At 33.1% G+C, this 17,959-nt stretch overlaps 2 protein-coding genes across 2 annotated transcripts; both read left to right on the top strand.

Annotated features, from left to right (window-relative positions):
• The first annotated feature begins 239 nt into the window (after positions 1-239).
• LOC132038640 (heat stress transcription factor A-4c-like) lies at positions 240-2,575 on the top strand. Its single transcript, XM_059429321.1, has 3 exons — positions 240-524; positions 1,024-1,675; positions 2,037-2,575. The coding sequence occupies exons 1-3, from the start codon at positions 309-311 to the stop codon at positions 2,324-2,326; spliced, it is 1,158 nt and encodes a 385-aa protein (XP_059285304.1). The 5' UTR covers positions 240-308; the 3' UTR covers positions 2,327-2,575.
• A 10,231-nt stretch (positions 2,576-12,806) lies between these two features.
• LOC132036695 (uncharacterized) lies at positions 12,807-16,526 on the top strand. Its single transcript, XM_059427074.1, has 4 exons — positions 12,807-13,331; positions 13,936-14,561; positions 15,140-15,655; positions 16,362-16,526. The coding sequence occupies exons 1-4, from the start codon at positions 13,067-13,069 to the stop codon at positions 16,491-16,493; spliced, it is 1,539 nt and encodes a 512-aa protein (XP_059283057.1). The 5' UTR covers positions 12,807-13,066; the 3' UTR covers positions 16,494-16,526.
• Positions 16,527-17,959: the final 1,433 nt, after the last annotated feature.

The raw sequence follows: 17,959 nt of genomic DNA, 5'->3' as shown, positions 1-17,959 counted from the left end.
TTTTTGATCCGTCATTGAAGTTTCATTGAGTAATAAGTAAAAAATCGGTGAAGAATCTTGGATTAGTGTGAAGTATGAGCTGAAATTGAATGTACATGTGAAGTTTGGAATGAATTTCTATGATTAGGTAGGGTTGCTTTGGTTGAATCTAGCGAAGGAAATCACATAACAATTTCGGATGCTTGCACGCATATGCTGGAAATTTGATAAGTTGATCTTCCTTGTCAGTTAGTATTTGTCAACGTCTAGTTGAGTTTCGGATTCTGCTTTTAATTTCAAGGGGCTGTGATTTGGACTTGGAATTTACTATGGATGAAGCCCCTTGTAGCGCCAATGCGCTGCCTCCGTTTATTGTGAAGACATATGAAATGGTGGATGATCCCTCCACTGATCCAATAGTCTCTTGGAGTTCAAATAATAAAAGCTTCATTGTTTGGAATCCTCCTGATTTTGCAAGAGATTTGTTGCCTAGATACTTCAAGCACAATAATTTTTCCAGTTTTATCCGACAGCTAAACACTTACGTAAGAAATTCATTTCACTTGATTTATTTGCATTGATATCGTTTCTAAATTGAATTTCAATCTTTTATTCATGTATTAAAACCAGCATAACTAGTACCATGTTTGATGGCATTTTAGTTGCTATGTATAAAATTCAGTAGACCAAGTATGGTTTTTGGTTACCCGTTTACAATCATGCATAACTAATACATATATAATTTATGAGGGGATTTATGTATTATTTTATGCAGGGTAAAAAAAACTAATCCCTGCATAACTCTAACCAACAACCAAATAACTGGTTAGGAGGTGATTTATTCATGTATTAAATACTGCATAACCTGTACCATGCTTGGTAGCACTTTTTCTCCTATGTATAAACTTCAACCCACCAAATTCAGTGTTTGGTTAGCAATTTAGAATTCCGCATAACTAACCTGCATAACTCGAACCAACAATCAAATGACCCCTTAGTGTTTTTGTTCTTATTCTCTTATCTTTTGCTCTCTTGTCAAACCAGGGATTCAGGAAAATAGATCCTGAACAATGGGAATTCGCAAACGAGGATTTTCTTAGAGGTCAGCCACATCTTCTGAAGAATATATATAGACGGAAACCTGTTCACAGTCATTCTGCACAGAATATTCAAAACCTTTCATCTGCATTGACCGAATCGGAAAGACAAGGGTATAAGGAAGATATTGAAAAGTTGAAACATGAGAATGAATTGCTTCAATTAGAATTACAAGGACATAAACAAGATCATCAAGGACTTGAAATGGAAATGAAGGTCTTTACTGAACGTGTCCAACAAACGAAAAACCAACAAAAGAACGTGTTATCTACTTTAGCTCGAACCATAAATAAACCAGGATTAGCTTTGAGTCTCATGCCGCAGCTGGAAATGAATGAAAGAAAGAGAAAGAAAGCGAGTTCTTCTGAAGATTCGACTAGGGAAAATGTGGACCCCACTTCTCTTTTGACCGTCAACAAGGAACTGCTAGATCAGTTGGAATCCTCTTTGACCTTTTGGGAGTATATACTGTGTGATATTGATCAAGCTGCGATGAGACGGAGCTATTCATTGGACTTGGATGAAACTATAAGTTGTGCCGACAGCCCTGCTATATCTTACCGACAACTAAATGATGATGTTGGGTCTAAGATTTCAGGTGCGGGTGTTAAATGGGCAGAGGTCAAAATGGGCTAAAAAGTGGGTCATAACCCAATCCACCAAATTCTTGCTAAATTTTAATTTCCTTATTTGTTCTTTTTACAATTTTGCCAGTACCTGATACAACTATTTTTTCCCTTATTATTGTTATACATAATATATATCAAATAAACAAATGTCTTTTTGAAATATTTTGACAAGGTTTCAATAGATCAATTTGGGCTACATATCAACCCAAATTTTAGATGGCTGAAATGGACTGGGCTAAAATGGGCTGAGCTAATGAATGGGCGGGTTATTCTTGAACGTGTTGGGTGGATCATGTTTTCATGGGCTAATTTTTCCACCCCTAATTTCAGGTATTGACATGAATTCTGAGCCTACCGGAAATGCTACTCCTGATGTTACTCCACCAGAAGACCGAGTAGCAATTGCTAATAATGTGCCAACAGGAGTAAATGATGTATTCTGGGAACAATTCCTAACTGAGAACCCTGGTTCTACTGATGTAAAGCAGGAAATGGAAGATACGGATAGCAAAATAAGTGAATCGAAGACAGTGGAGCAAGAGAAATTTTGGTGGAACGTGAAGACTGTAAATAGCCTTACAGAAAAGTTGGGACATCTTACTCCAGCGGAGAGGACGTAGCGCGGCAGGTTATGTACTATTTTTATAGTAAATGTTTTTTTGCCTCTGGCTTGTTGTAAATATATAGAAAGTGATTTGTCCGAGTAGATAGAATTTGGGTATATTAAACTCCATTTTTGTTTTTACCTTAATGGGCATGACATGATATGGTGAATGATGGGTGACCTCTTTCTTCTCTCCACATACATTTATAGTAAGTAAATTTTGTACATTAAATATTGCCCGGTAATATTCTAGGTATTCCCTTGACATCAGGGTGTTGAGTTGTTTTATGCTTCTTGTAGAAAAACATGACCTGCGTGACTCTGTCTATATTGATAGTTGATATATACATTTCGAATGTATTGTTATTTTACTTGTATGATTTACAATGCGCATGCAATTTTTTTTCGTTTTAGTTAACTTTATTAAATGAGAGGAGAACGCTTATGAATTCTGGCATTTTGGCGATGGCTTGGCATTTAAACTAATTGCTGCGAGGAAATAGTTCAAGGTCAACGTATTCAGTGGCTCACACATTTCTTGGTTAAAATGTTTGTTGACTACACACACTATAGATGCGTTACGTTTTCTTCATTAGACAGCCGATAGCAATCAGCATTGATGGAAAGTGTGCGCTAATGTTAATCCCTTTCGTCATTCTGGTTGACGATTCTTGTTTCCAGTTTTGCACATTTGACTAGTATATAACTTAGGTCTGAAATAGCCTATGAAACAATGCATTGGAATCTCTTCTATGTCATCAAAGTTGAAAAGTATAGATTTTGTTGATCTAAATAGAATTGTGGTTGCACCATATTGTTGGTCTGGATTTAGGCTCTTATGGTGAGAATTTTAGTGGCTTATGTTACAATTATCTGAAGAGCTGCTTCCGCGAACTTTAGGTTAAATGCGTCTAGTTTGACTTGCTTCTGAGTTCTGAAATAGTTTGAGGATGCTCATGACACTCCGGACTATATTGCTCTGACTCTCCAAAAATGTTGCCGCGCTCGTTTCCGGTCCTTCAAAAATGCATTACTCTTGGAGGATCTGGTATGCACTCGGTGTCATTTTTGAATAGTCCGAGCAACATAGGCTTCCGATGATGTTGACTTAGATTCGTTGTTTTCTACCAACAGTTTTGCTCTACTACTTATGCTGTTATGATTCACCTTTCAGTGCTCAATATGTTCTTGTGATTTCCCATGATCCATCTATTCTTTTGCAGTTGATATGGTACATCTTTATTCTTTGGTTTCTCACATATTGTTCGCTTTTTCTTTTATACTTGATATGGTATGTTGTCTACTGATGAGTGTGGTTACTGCCATGTTGCTCGGACTCTTCAAAGATGCCATCGAGTGCGTATCGGATCCTCCCAGATGATCAGACATGTGTATGGCAGCATTTTAGGTGAGTCCAAGCAGCGTATGTGGCTAGCCAAAATGTGTCATCTAAATAAAAAGGTTTACATTGATTTGCTTGAATACTTTTTCCTTATGTAACATGTTTGATACTTACATTAGCTTATTGTGATCTTGCTGTCAGATTCTTTTTTGTTTTCTGCAAATAACAAAAGTTCCTTGGATTTTATATGTTGTAAATTTTTTATTTTTGTTGCTGTTAGATGCTCAGCCAGTTAACACCTCAGTGCCCGATTGGATTTTATATGTTGGCTAGGGACACAAATTCCTTATAGTTGATATTATATATTGAAAACTATGACAGTCCAGGTTCTAAATTCCATTGGAGACAAATAGTGTTAGGTGATGTCCTCTCATATACTTTAGACTTGGAGGGCACTTGGTGGACAGAGTTACTAGGTACATGTACCGGTGAAAGATATAGGGAGTACCCAGTGTCATAATCGAGGTGCGATCAAGTTGACCTGATCACAACACTTGATAAAACTTTTAGGAGTTTGCTATGTCAAAATATTGGTGTGCCTTTAGATACTAAAATCAACAATGTAGTTCGAACTCTCTAAAAGTGTTGCCGCACCCACGTCGGATGCTCCAAAAATGTAACATGTTTGAAGAATTCGGTATGCACTTGGTGAAATTTTTTAAAGAATTCGAGCAACTTAGGAAATCAGACGAGCTATATTCATTCATCCATCACTTTATGACTTTTTTCTAGTGGAGAAGTTTGTATACCCAATGACAAATGAATGTGGTACGGCCATGTGGTTGGGAGCTGCTAGTCTTCAAAGGTGGGCTCTTCAAACTATTAGGACCTGTTTGGCTACGAGAATCTTTCATTTTTTTTCGAAAAATTATTTCACTTTATTTAAAAATTAATGTTTAGTTAACACCTAAAATTTTATTTTCACTTTTTTCACTTTTAATACATTCAAAAATCATATATTCTTTGCACAAATTATAACCAAACACAATTTTGTCTTCAACTCCAATTTTAAAATTCCAAATAACGTGAAAAATATTTGGTTTTAGTGGCCAAACGCCTACCAAGTATGTGGCCTTTGTCTGACTGAAATCACTGTCTTTCCTATCAACAGGAAATAATAGCAGTCAAAGTTCTTATGTCTTTTGGCCTTTCAGAAATAAAAAGGGCCAAAAAACATCTAAGCAAAGTGATTGATTTGTTACCTAGTTGTCTAGAAAATTGTGCATAGTTGTCAATTGATTTAGCATAAAGCAACAAATTCCAACTGACGAAAAGAACATTAGGTGGTGGTGTCTTTGTATTTGGTTATGGCAAAGTTGCTTGATATTTGTGCTGATGTGAAGTAGCAAGAGGTATGCGCAAGTGATGTGTTGATATAAGGTAGCAGATATCCGATAAAATAGTAGGTGCGTTTAAGATCTACACCGGTATAAGTTTATGAGGTAGCAGATAAAATATTTGAGGTGTGCGCGAGATTTATACTGGTATGAGATAGCAGATATTTGATGAAATAGTTGAGATTTGTGCAAGACCTATGCATGTATGAGATAGCGAGTACCCGATAAAATAACCAGGTGCGCTTAATTTGGTTCCGATACAATCATTATTGTTATTATTAATTGAAAAAGAGAGTGACAACCGCCATGGTACAACAAGAAAGAGGGGATATACAAAAATGCGACGTTTGAGATCTCAACTACATATAACGTTTGATGGGGTCGCAATACCCACCGAACAAATTTTTCGAGATTTTTTCTTTGATGTGGCAAGATCCTATGCATATTATATTAAATGAGATTGTCCAGCGAGTACCCGATAATTTTAATTAATTTCCAGGTGCATTGCTTAATCTCTCGTTTTTCATACGGATACAATCATTATTGTTATTATCATAATCATGAAAAAAAAAAATCACACAACTTGCTCATCTATAACAAGTGAAAGGAGAAAACAAAGTTCATGATTAAACGATCGAATTTAGAAAACGTTTCGGATATATTACAAAAGAATTTTCTCCCAAATCAAATCAAAGAATTAGGACTACAAAAGAGTAGCAACTCCAATCATATTTTCTTTAACAAGATTAGATTTTTCATCCTTATTTTTTTTTCCAAAGGATTTTTCCTTTTCTTTCTTGATTTTTTTTTCATTTTTTTCTTGATTTTTCGTTTATGGTGGAAAGTTGTTCTTTAACAAGTTGTTCGGAATCATATGTGGATTTTCTTCAATTGATTTTCGTTTATAATGGATATTATTTTGACAACAAAAAATGGGGATGGATATTAAATAGGGTGAAGATGAAGATGAAGTAGCCTAAAAATGGAGGAGTTCAAATTTTATCTACTTGGCATCATATGTGGCGAAGTTGGCGTCCTTAACGGGTCGGATCTTAAATCACGCGTCCACGGGCGGTGTATTCGCACGCTCTGTAATACGAAAAAAGGGCCATTTTGCTGCGAAAAATTTGTCCAGGGGGGTAATAGGACCCATGAAAAGGTTAGGTGTGTAGTTGGAATTTTGGTCAAACGTTGGGGGGTATTTTGAGTATTATCTCCAAGAAAGAGAAAACTAAGATGAAAAAGGTTAATGTGGATATATTACAAAAGATCGACCAAATCAATGGACTACAAAAGAGACTAATCATATTTTACTAATGTTCAAGCAACGTTCAAAGGAATTTTGACTAATTTAGATTAAGGCTTAAGTGATAAGGAACTTTATATTTGTGTCAAATGATAAATTATTGAGTTTTCTAATGAAACAAACTTAAATAGAGGCACCTTCGGGTGTGGCTGAGTTGGTTTGAGGGGAGGCCTCCCTAAGGGAGGTTGCGGGTTCAAACCCCCCCAATGCTTTCTCAGTCGAGCCTGTCGTACAGGGCTTGCCTAGTGCGATTTACATTCCTGTGGGGTTTGTAGGCTATTTCACAGTGGGGGTTTTTCTTAAGGTGCGCGCGTAGGGTAGTAGCGAAAAATTTCCAAAAAAAAAAAAAAAAAAAAAACTTAAATAGAGATTGATACATAAGCAAATCAATTGGTTTGGGACTGAGAGATAATTGTTATTGCTGTAATATTTTATTAACTAACTAATGATTAAAAAGAAGAAGGCCACCGTCATGATTATTTAATAGTAGTTTTTTTTTTTCGTCGCAAATTGTCATTGGTTGTCAAAATATAAGTACAACTCATACGGCGTTATTTGACATTTGAACAACAACAATAAAAGTAGTGAAGTTTAATACTAGGATTCTGTTCAGCCACATCTAGAAATTTACCATATTTGGTCTACACAAAATCTGATGTTAATAAATAATGGTTACAAATAAAATTCAGAATCTAATCTGAATAAATAAATGGTGATTGAGTCTACGAAAAGTGCCTAAAATCTATGGGGTGTTTGGTATGACAAAATTCATTTTTCAAGAAAAGTATTTATCATAAGAATGTTTTCCGATATTTGGTTGGTGCATGAAAATATTTTTCAGAAAAACTACTTATTAAAGATTAATAATAATATTGACTAATAAAAGAGTGTTTGATGAAACTTTGAAGTAATATAGATCAATAATAATGTTGAAATAAGTAATATGAAACTAAAAGTTAAATAGTTGTAAAAGTTATTTTCCTTCTTTCAATAAAAAATATTTTCTTGAAAAATGACTTCCGTCATATCAATCAAAAAGATTTTTTTCAAACAAGAAATTTGGTTACGTAGATCTTCTCCTCTTCTGAAGTTTATTGATTGCTCCATACGAATTTATAATGAAAAAACTCCTATTTGTTATAAGATTACTGAAGAAAAAGTAAGTCATAAATTTAGAAATTTTTCTTTTACACGAAAACGAATACTTGTCAGAACAAATATTAAATCAAAAAATGATTTTCTGATGAGAAATATTTTCCCAAAGTAAAGTTTTTGTATCCTATAGCAAAATGGAGTTGTTAAAAACTTCCTCTAGTTGATTTATGACCAATACTAGTGCTCCATCTACCCTACCTTCCTTGTTGTGGGGTCATATGTTTGGTATTATTAAAGTTCACAAAAACAATAGAAATTCTCAAAAGTTTAGTAGTTTTCTTGAAAAAGAATATTTGCATCTTAAGTCATCAAAAAAACACAGTACTTGTACTTTCTGTTTCCTTAGACATGATTAAAAGCATACCTTTGAGTTCAAGAATACCCCATTTTTCTATCACAAAGTTTTTATTTTTTCTCCCCTTCCACATATACCCCACACCCCCGCCCCGCCCCCCAATTACGGGTTCAAAACATAATATTTGTTAATCTATTTTCATCTTTCTCACATGTATGTCCATGTTTTTACACCTAATTCGTGTTTCGTGTGAAAAATATGTGTTCCTTTGAACCCGTAATTATAAAGCTACATCCATGCTTAGGCGAACAAAAAATATTACCACACCCGTATCAAATCCTTAAAAAATATAGTATTTTAAAAGATTTGACACACCTCATGAAATTCTTGAAGAGTTCAAATAACGTAGTTGGGACTTCAACTTTTTCAAACATATGCAAGATTTTTTATTAAAGAAAGACATGCATTTAATCTACCTGTGAAATAGAGCATAGAGTTTTATTATGCAATAATATCACTCTAATAAGATCTTAAAACGAAAATATTTAAAGCAACAATTTGAGATAATATTTAATAAAATTATATTTAGTTAATCTATTTAGGTTGAAAATTATTTACTTTCCGCTTTGCTTTAAAAGTCAAAACCCCTCCCTTCGACTTTGAGCAGTGGACACTCTTTCCCTCATATGCCAAATTAATTTTTAATTCATATTTTACTCTTACATTACCAATCTTTATCTTTTATTTTAACTTTTTAAAATCGTGTTTTTTTATTATTTTAATCTATGTAATAAGTTTACCTATAAAAGAATATCATTCTCAAGAAGGAAAAAAGAGAGAAATATTAATGGAGTACATAAGTTAAGGATATTCTATAATTAAGAAAATTAGCAAAATAAGAAAATTGAATTTTATTAATTAATCAAAAGTCTAATATCGATTTACACAAGTGAAAATACTAATGAAGAGTGATAACTTTATAAAAAAATTCAATACAGATAATACAAAACGTAATTAATAAAAATAGAAGTATGTTTTATAATAAATTTCAAAAATATTATCTATTTATATTGTAAATTAATTTTAAATTATGATTTAGAAAATAGTACATTAGTAATAATCAAAACTCGTTTATATATTTGTATAGACAATAGAGAATATGAGAGAAGTGAAACTTACATATACGCACACACACACATGTACACACACACCTATATACATACATAATTAGTGCATGTAATATCAAAATAACAATCATAAAAAATAGCGTTAGATTTTGCAACAAATTCATAAAAGCATTATTCATTTTACAATGTTAATTAACAGACTTAAATAAAAATCTCTGTTAGATATAGAATTATTTAAACGATTGGTAAATATCTAATTTAAAAATTAAAATATTATACAAGAATTTATCTATAGCAATGTCATGCATCATTTTCAAACAAAAAAAAAAAAGTATGGAAGATAAATAAGTTCACATTTTGATTTAGTGGATGGGAAAATTGGGGAGAAAGGACACCAGTTTGTCCTTTATATTGAATGTCATGCATTGCACCTAGCACTCCAAGATCAGAAGTTAGCAGCCGAGTTCGAGGGTGATGTGATAATACAAATGGGATAAAAATGAATGGAGAACCAACTTACATGTGGATGTAAGTTATATGGGAATTTTAAAATTCGCAGGTAATAATTACTCATGAAAGTTTTTTCATTGAATATTTTTTGGCAGGAAAATCAGTAGGAAAGTAAGTTACTTGCGAATTTTAGTAAATAATACTCACGAAAATCTCCATACAATTTCAGTTTTTCTAGTAGTGTTACTCCTTCTGTCCCAAAAAGATTGTCCTTTTTTAAACTTTTAGTTTGTCCCAAAAAAATTATCACCTTTCTATATTTAGAAACAATTTAACTTTATGAGATAATTTACATCAATATAAATATCTAAAGCTTATTTTGGAGCACATATTTTAAAAGTCTTTTTTATTTCTTAGTTTTTTTGTTAAGTTAAAGGAGGATAATTTTTTTGAGACGGAGGGAGTATTACTTTTGAGTTGGATCAATGAAATTCCAAGTCCACAAAAGAGTTAAAGTGAACATGAATTCACAGAAAGATAAGGCAGTGAACAACTTGGTTAGGTGGGAAATTTTTTATTATGTGTGAGATATGCCATGTAATACTTGTGTGAAGGGCTCATTAAGTGACAAGTGGACTGTGACCTCTTCTTTACTTGAAGGCTAAGAATAGAATCAAGAAGATGAGAAAAATATTAATCCGTATAAAAGTGACATGGTCCCAGCAAAATTGTGTTAAATAAAAATATACTCCTTTCATCTCATAATAAGTGTCATCTTAATGTAAAAGAAATTTATCCCATAATAAGTGTCACATTAAGAAATCAAGATATAAATTGATTAGTTTTTTCCAACTCTATCTTTAGACAAAAAGTGACAACTTTAGGTATTCAAGATAAAAAGCCACGTATTATAACTTGGTATTGTTGAATTTCTATTTTGAAAAGTATTACTCATGCATGGTCTAATCAAGAGGGAAAAGTAATTACATTATTGGTTTTTTACAAGGATAGTTTGGTAAACTTCACATTTCATTATTAGTTTTTTAATATGCGTGTTTTTTGCTAATGTGACACTTATTATGGGACTGATGGATTATTAAATTGAGGGGTCCACATACTCTTTAACGCTGGTTCATTCCAAAGAGAAAAGTAAATGACTTTTCTTCTTCATCTCAATGTTCCATCTTCTTCCTTCTGAACTAAACAATGACAAATAAAAAATAAAAAACTAAACAATGACAAATTTTGTTCCAACCAATTTTTTCAAAAATTAAAACTACATGTCCAGCCATAGTAAATTAAACATGCAATTTCTTTGAAGATTGGTGTTCAATTTTGGTTGTCATCCTTGCTGATACTAAATAAAAAGCCGACATCTGATGCTAAAAAAATAATAAAAAATTAGTTCCAAATCTTGATTTTTTTTGGTCTAAATCTAGCTCAATTATTTGAAGAGAAAAAAAAGAGAATAAATAAGTTCTTAGATTTATACATATAGAAGAGAGTTTCCTGTAACTTTACTTGACTTTTGGGTATTTCTTTGACAGTGCACTGATCAGTAATGATGTCTTTTTCTTTGGGTGAAATTTACTTTAGTTAGATGTGATCTGTAAAGATCCCAAATAAAAGCAGGGAAAATGGTATCTTGTTCCCTCCATTTCTGTTGTACGTACTCTTTCAGTTCACTTTTACTTATTCATTATTCTTAAAATAAATTTTCATTTTTACTTGTTATTTTTTACATATCAAGATAAGGCAATTTTTTTTTTCCTGTTTTACATTTAATATTAATTACTTATTCCAAATCATTTTCCAAAATCAATACCATTATATACTAATTAATATGAATATCATGGTAAAATACACACTTCATTTATATTTTTTAAACAGCGTAAAAAATCAAAAGTGAATAAGTAAAAGTGAACGGAAGAAGTACTATGCAGTGTTTTCTTTTTTTTTCTTTCTTTTTTTATTTTTTTCATTTCGGTTCATTTGCAAAAGTAGAGAAGGGGCCGACAAATAGCACCAATAATCTTTCATGACCAAAAAAAAAAAAAAAAGCACCCACGAGTAAGTATGAAAGAGGTAGTAGAAATGAAACCCACACACTATTATTTCAATAAAAATTCACCCTCACATGATAAGTCATATTTGTGCCTCACTCATCATAAAACTTTTCGGGTAGGTGGATGTTGCTGAGTGCTGACAAATAGACATCTCTTTGTCAGAGGTTTTGGTCAAAAAATCCTTTGGACCATTGATTTCAAAATCAAGTTGGAACCTAAGCAATCATGAGAAAAGAGGAGCAAGTGTCAACAACAAACCAGCTGCATAGCATAATTTACCAATCACTTGTATAGGTGTCAAACTCTACAGCAGAAAAAAAAGGTAGTGACCGACAAATTCTATCGCTAAAGAGCAAAAATTTGTTACTAATACTATTTAGGCGACAAATTATCAAAATATCCTATAAATATAAAAATAGCGAGGGGATCTGTTTGTCTCTAAACAACAAAAACCTGTAGCTAATTCTATTTAGCGTTCGATTATAAGGACAATCCTATTATGATGGGCTATTTAGTGACGAATTATCAAAATAAAATCCTATTAGCTATTGACTATTTACTGACGAATAGCAAAAAATTTGTAGCTAACTCCTTTTTTTCTTTGGTGATGAAAGGACAAATATGAATAAAGAAGCTAGCTGAGTAAAGTTAATGAATCAATAAAGGGAATAGTTGTCAATTTCAAATTGATCCCGTCACTAAACAAAAGTTGTCGCTAATTCTATTTAGTGACAAGTTATCAATAATTTAACGGAAAAGGCTTAAATATGTCATCGAATTATCGAAAATAGGCATTTATCTTATACTTTCGTTAATAATTTGGGCTTTATCTTAATCAATATATAAAATGGCTCATCCATGCCATTTTTTCATGTATGTGTTGTATTTTTTAATTAATTTGGGATTAGAACTTGGGTTGGTTTAATTAAATAATGTTGACCCCTAATTGGAGGCCGCATATCATATCTGGTATTGTAAAAGCGACGTTAATGAAGAATAACATGAATGAGCTATTTTGATAATAACGATGGCATGGATGAGCCATTTTATAACGGCAATGACATAAATAAGTTAAACTATTGATGAGTGATATAAATGAGTCATTTTTAATAATTGATGGTATATTTAATCCTTTTCCGACAATTCAATTAGCTGCCGCCTATTTGCCGATAGATAGCAAAAAAGCTGTAACTAATTATTCCTGTGGTTGTTGTTGCTCTTTTTTTTTAACTCCCTAGGGAAAGGACAAAAGTGTCCAAAGAAGTTAGCTGTGTAAAGTAAATGAAGCAATAAAGTGAGTAGTTGTCACTTTCACACAAAGACATCTAAGGATGTTTATTACAATCTAAAATACAGCACACAATTACATAAAATCATTATGTCCCTTTTCTTGGTCCTTCTCCGTGGTTTCGTGTAATTGTGAAACAAAGGAAAAACACTACAACAAAAGAGAAAAAAGAAATTAGCAACAGCTAAATTTTGTAGCTAAATAACAAAAATCTGTTACTAATTTTATTAGCAACGCATTACACATTATAATATCATCATGTACTTTTGTTATTCCTTCCCCATGGTTTTAGCATATATAGCAAGTGTTACATAGGCTAAAAACTTAACAATGGCTCAACATGAAACTTTTTCTTGGTTTATTTTTCTTTCTCTTCTTGCAAGCAAAGTATCCCTTTCTGGTGTTTCTTGTTTAAATGTTGATGGAAATAACTACATATCCGTGGTTGGCGATTCGGGGATGAGAAGGGATGGGCTAAGAGTAGCCATAGAAGCATGGAATCAATGCAATGAAGTTGGAGAAGAAGTGCCTAAAATGGGCAGTCCAAGAGCTGCTGATTGCTTTGATGTCTTAAAATCTTCTCCTCAGTCACAAGGTCAGTTGAACTTCATGTTTTAAGCCTTTTTCTTTTCTACTCTTTAAATTTCTACGACGCGTCTGTGTGATCTTGCTCACATTTGTCGGTCATAAAATTGAATAAAGGAAGATGTTAGGATTGTTATGATGAATCCTCATAATACAAAATGTATAATGGAGCGATATGGTCAGTGAGGAATCATATAACTGACGTGATTCGCTTAGGATTGAGACATTGTTGTTTTAGGTTTTTCCTAGCCGTGCCTGTGTGATCTTTCTCACATTATTAGTGACAAAACTGAATAAAGGGGGAGGGTTATGATGAATCCTTACAATACAGAACATATCTCCCGAAGAAATAGCTTAAATGGAGTGACAAGCTAAGGTCAGTAAGGATTCATATAGTCAACCTGACGTGCTTGAGATTGAGGCATTGTTATTGTTGCTTATCTAGGCTGTCTTAAAGATTCAACAGAAACACTACATAATTGTAGAATTAAATTAAACTGAGCGACATGATCCGTGAGGATTCATTTAGCTGACGTGACTTACTTGAGATTGAGGCATTGTAATTGTTTTTTTTTTCTAGGTTGTCTTAAAGATTTAATGGCTATGCTTTACAGGGGAAAACAATTGTTCTATCTGCAATGCAATACCATACACGTTGGTACACAAAGTGACAGACGAAGAAAACAAGTTAGGGGTTGGAAAATCATTTCTTGGACTGAACAAAAAGGCCATTCTTGATGTTGATCATTATGCAGCACAAAAAGAACTCTACTTGGGATCAAAATGTCAAGTTGAAGACCAGCCAAATCCTTGGCAATTTTGGATGATCATGCTGAAGAACGGAAACATGGATACTTACGCTGCTAAGTGCCCGAAAAATGGGCACAAATCAAGCCCGTACGGGCCTGATAGCAGGTTTCCATGTTTCGGCAAAGGGTGCATGAACCAACCATTGATTTTTCACAAGTACACAACTTTACAAGGTGTTAAAAGGACTACACTTAAAGGGAGTTTTTATGGTACATGGGATTTGACTAGTAGATTGAGTAAAACAAGAACAGAGAATAGTTCTTTTTATTCTGTGAAATGGAAGAAAGAATTGGGAAAAGGAAGTTGGATTTTTCATCATGTGTTGAGGACATCAACTAAGTATCCTTGGCTTATGCTTTACCTCAGATCAGATGCCACATTTGGTTTTTCTGGTGGATATCATTATCCAACAAGGGGCATGTTAAAAATTGTGAGTATCTACATACTTAAATGCTCTAAATCTTTTCTTCATATGTGGGAAAAGGGTCAAAAGTACATCTCTACTCTACATATTATCTTAATACTACCCTCCATTATAACTTTAGCGTCATTCATACCTTTAACATTAGCAAATCGTCTTGTATATCCTCCTACCCTACCAGGGCTCCAACTTGAAGTATAAAAGAGGGTAATTTTAGACCATAGTGAAAAGTAAAGGGGTAAATTTGCATCTTTTTGTTGAAGTATCTTGCTTCGTGAACCACCAACTCCATGTTGGAGCTCGGTTAAATGAAGGGAAATATGAGACAGTTTGGTAATGATATGGACATGAATGACCGGAAAGTATAAAGGACGGTAACAATAAAATATGCTCTAAAGCAAATGTGCAAATTGTACCTTTTCCTTCTTTTTAAAGACTCCATGTTATGAATCATTGAGAAACTATTGATACTAATGTGATTTGTAGATACCAGAATCACCAAATATGAACTTATCAAGATTTCTTTTAGTTTTGTGATTACCCTTTATGGATTTTGAGAAACTACTTGCTACTTTTGTGTTCTGCAGATACCAGAATCACCAAATTTTAAGGTGAGATTCACCTTGAATGTGATAAAAGGAGGAGGTCGAAAGAGCCAATTTTACTTAATGGACATGGGAAGCTGCTGGAAGAACAATGGCAAACCATGTGATGGCAATGTCGCAACCGACGTTACAAGATACAGCGAGATGATCCTGAATCAAGAAACACCATCCTGGTGCAAACCAGATAGCCCAAAATTATGTCCACCATACCACATTTTCCCAAATGGAACGAAAATTCATCGAAACGATAGGACTCGTTTCCCTTATGAGGCTTATCATATGTATTGTGCACCTGGAAATGGAAAGTTTATTGAGAAGCCTAATGTACATTGTGATCCTTATAGTAATCCTCAGCCTCAGGAGATTTTGCAGATTTTGCCACATCCTGTTTGGGGAGAATATGGTTATCCTACTAGGAAAGGAGATGGTTGGATTGGTGATCCAAGAACATGGGAGCTTGATGTTGGGAGGTTGTCACATTCACTTTATTTTTACCAGGTTTGAATCAATTTTTCCCTTTTCTTGGATTTCAAAATGAGTTTATTAGGCTGTTCGATCGAACTTGATCTGCTTATTTTGAAAAGTGTTGTTTGTCAGAAGCGCTTTTCGAAAAAGTATTTTTGTAGAGTCACCGGTTTGTGTTTGACTAATCAATTTGAAAAACACTTTCATTGATATTAGAACAACAATTTGTGCTTGGTCAAGATTCCAAAAGTGATTACGGGAAAAACAATGTTTTTTCCCAGCTAGCTTCTACTACTACAAAGAGCATTTAATTTTTCCCTAAAAGCTTAGCCAAGCACCTAAACTCTCTAAAATAAGTACTTTTTCCAAAAAAAAAAACATTTTCGGCTTCCCAGAATCTTGTCCAAACAGGCTATAAGTTCTATGCGTTAACACTATAGAAAAAATGTACACATTCAAGTCACTTATAAGGTAATTGTAGGTAAATCTCTTCGACAAACGTTAATTGGTAAGCTAGGAAAAATGGTAGCTTATCTGCTATCGCATGTTATACTACGCAATGTACATCGATAATGTCAAAAATCTGTACGCCATCTGTGTATATAACTTAAATCCTTTCAAAAACTACTCTTGACAATCATTTGAAAAACATTTCCTAGGTATAGTTAGGTTGCCAAATTGATCTTTCTTGGATAATATTTAATAATGAAAATTAACGATGGAACATGTTTTCTTGCAGGATCCAGGGACTGCACCAGCAAGGAGGAAATGGACTTCAATTGACTTGGGAACTGAGATTTATAAGGACCCAAATCAAGTGGCAGAGTGGACAGTTAGTGATTTTGACATTTTTGTACCTAAGAAAAAGTAGCAGATGTAGAAAAGAGAAAAAGGATTTTTTTTTTTTTAAAAAAAAACTTTCTTTTTCTTCATCTGATTATTTTTACAAATTTTGGGAAGATTCTATGTGGTCTGAAGAAAGACCATAATTTTTCCCCTATGGGTGTTTTTTTTGTTTTTTAAATTTTGTTTCCAAGTTGTGTACTTGAAATTGAGAAATAGAAGAAGCTTCCCATGGATTTTCTTTCTTGAAACTTGTTATTTGAATTACTGATTTGTTACGTTGCTTGAACTCTCCAAAAATATTGTCATACTCACGTCGGATCCTTAAAAATTACACTATTTTAGACATTTTTAGTGAATCCGATACGCATCTATCGACAATTCTGAAGAGTATGAATATAGTTGATTTGAACAATTTAGCTTTGGCTTAACATGGAAGTAAGTGGTTGAACCAAACACTCAACCAACTAACAAGTTGTGAATTTGGGGAAATGTCGGCAATAACTACTACTATCAAGCAGTCAAACATATTAGAAATTTGATTTTCAATTATTAGTTTGATGATAAAGACATAAATCAACTACTATCCACCAATAAAGTACCAAATCAAGCTTGACTTCGTAACTCAACATACTATATTATAGCTTTTTCATATTAGTCAAAGATATTACTCCCTCCGCTTCAGTTTGTGTATCTTACTATCTTTTTAATTAACTTCGTTCAAAAGAACATCTCTTTCTTTCGATATTTTGTATATTGTTAATTTCACCATTATCATTTTACCCTTAATGATACTCCCTTATAGAAATGACTTGTTTAAGACTCTAAAACTCAAAGAGTACTTTGGTATGTCATGCACACCTTTAACTAAGACCAAGATTCAAAAATCTTCTTAACATTCTTAAATTTCGTGTTCAATAAAACTAAGACACATAAAATGAAATTAATGAACAATTAAGCTAATATACTCTGTCAATTGCTAAAAAAAGTTAGGCAAATAGATCAACAACAACAACAACAACCCAGTGAAATCCCAGCGTGAAATGCAGGAAGGGTAAGAGTGTCTGTGACATTCTCTACTAAACCCTCGACTCAATAAAAAGCATAAAAAGAGATCAGATAAAAATTTAAGAGATTCAGCGATATGAAAATGAAATAACGCAAGCGACACAGATAACATAGGATAATCAAAGCACAAGAAATAACAGATAATAGCAGAAATCAGAGCACAAGAAATTATACTGCGATAATGCGACTACTAATAAGGAAGGATAACGAGACTATCTACGGAGTTTTAGTGATATATGAAGGAGTACTTACTATCCTACCACAACTTTTGACGGTAGTTATCTGCTTCAAGCATAATGAAAACTAATCTCATAGAAAATTATGCATAATTAATACAACGTTTAGTTTGCAACATAAGCTTTGCGACGTAAATATAACTTCGCATAACTAATACAACGTTTGATTTCCGCAAAACAAGCAAAACTT

The sequence above is a fragment of the Lycium ferocissimum genome, chromosome 11 (genome assembly GCF_029784015.1).
Source record: "Lycium ferocissimum isolate CSIRO_LF1 chromosome 11, AGI_CSIRO_Lferr_CH_V1, whole genome shotgun sequence".
Taxonomy (NCBI): Eukaryota; Viridiplantae; Streptophyta; class Magnoliopsida; order Solanales; family Solanaceae; genus Lycium; species Lycium ferocissimum.
Note: the sequence above shows the minus strand (reverse complement) of the source record. Positions and strands in the feature narration are given on the sequence as shown.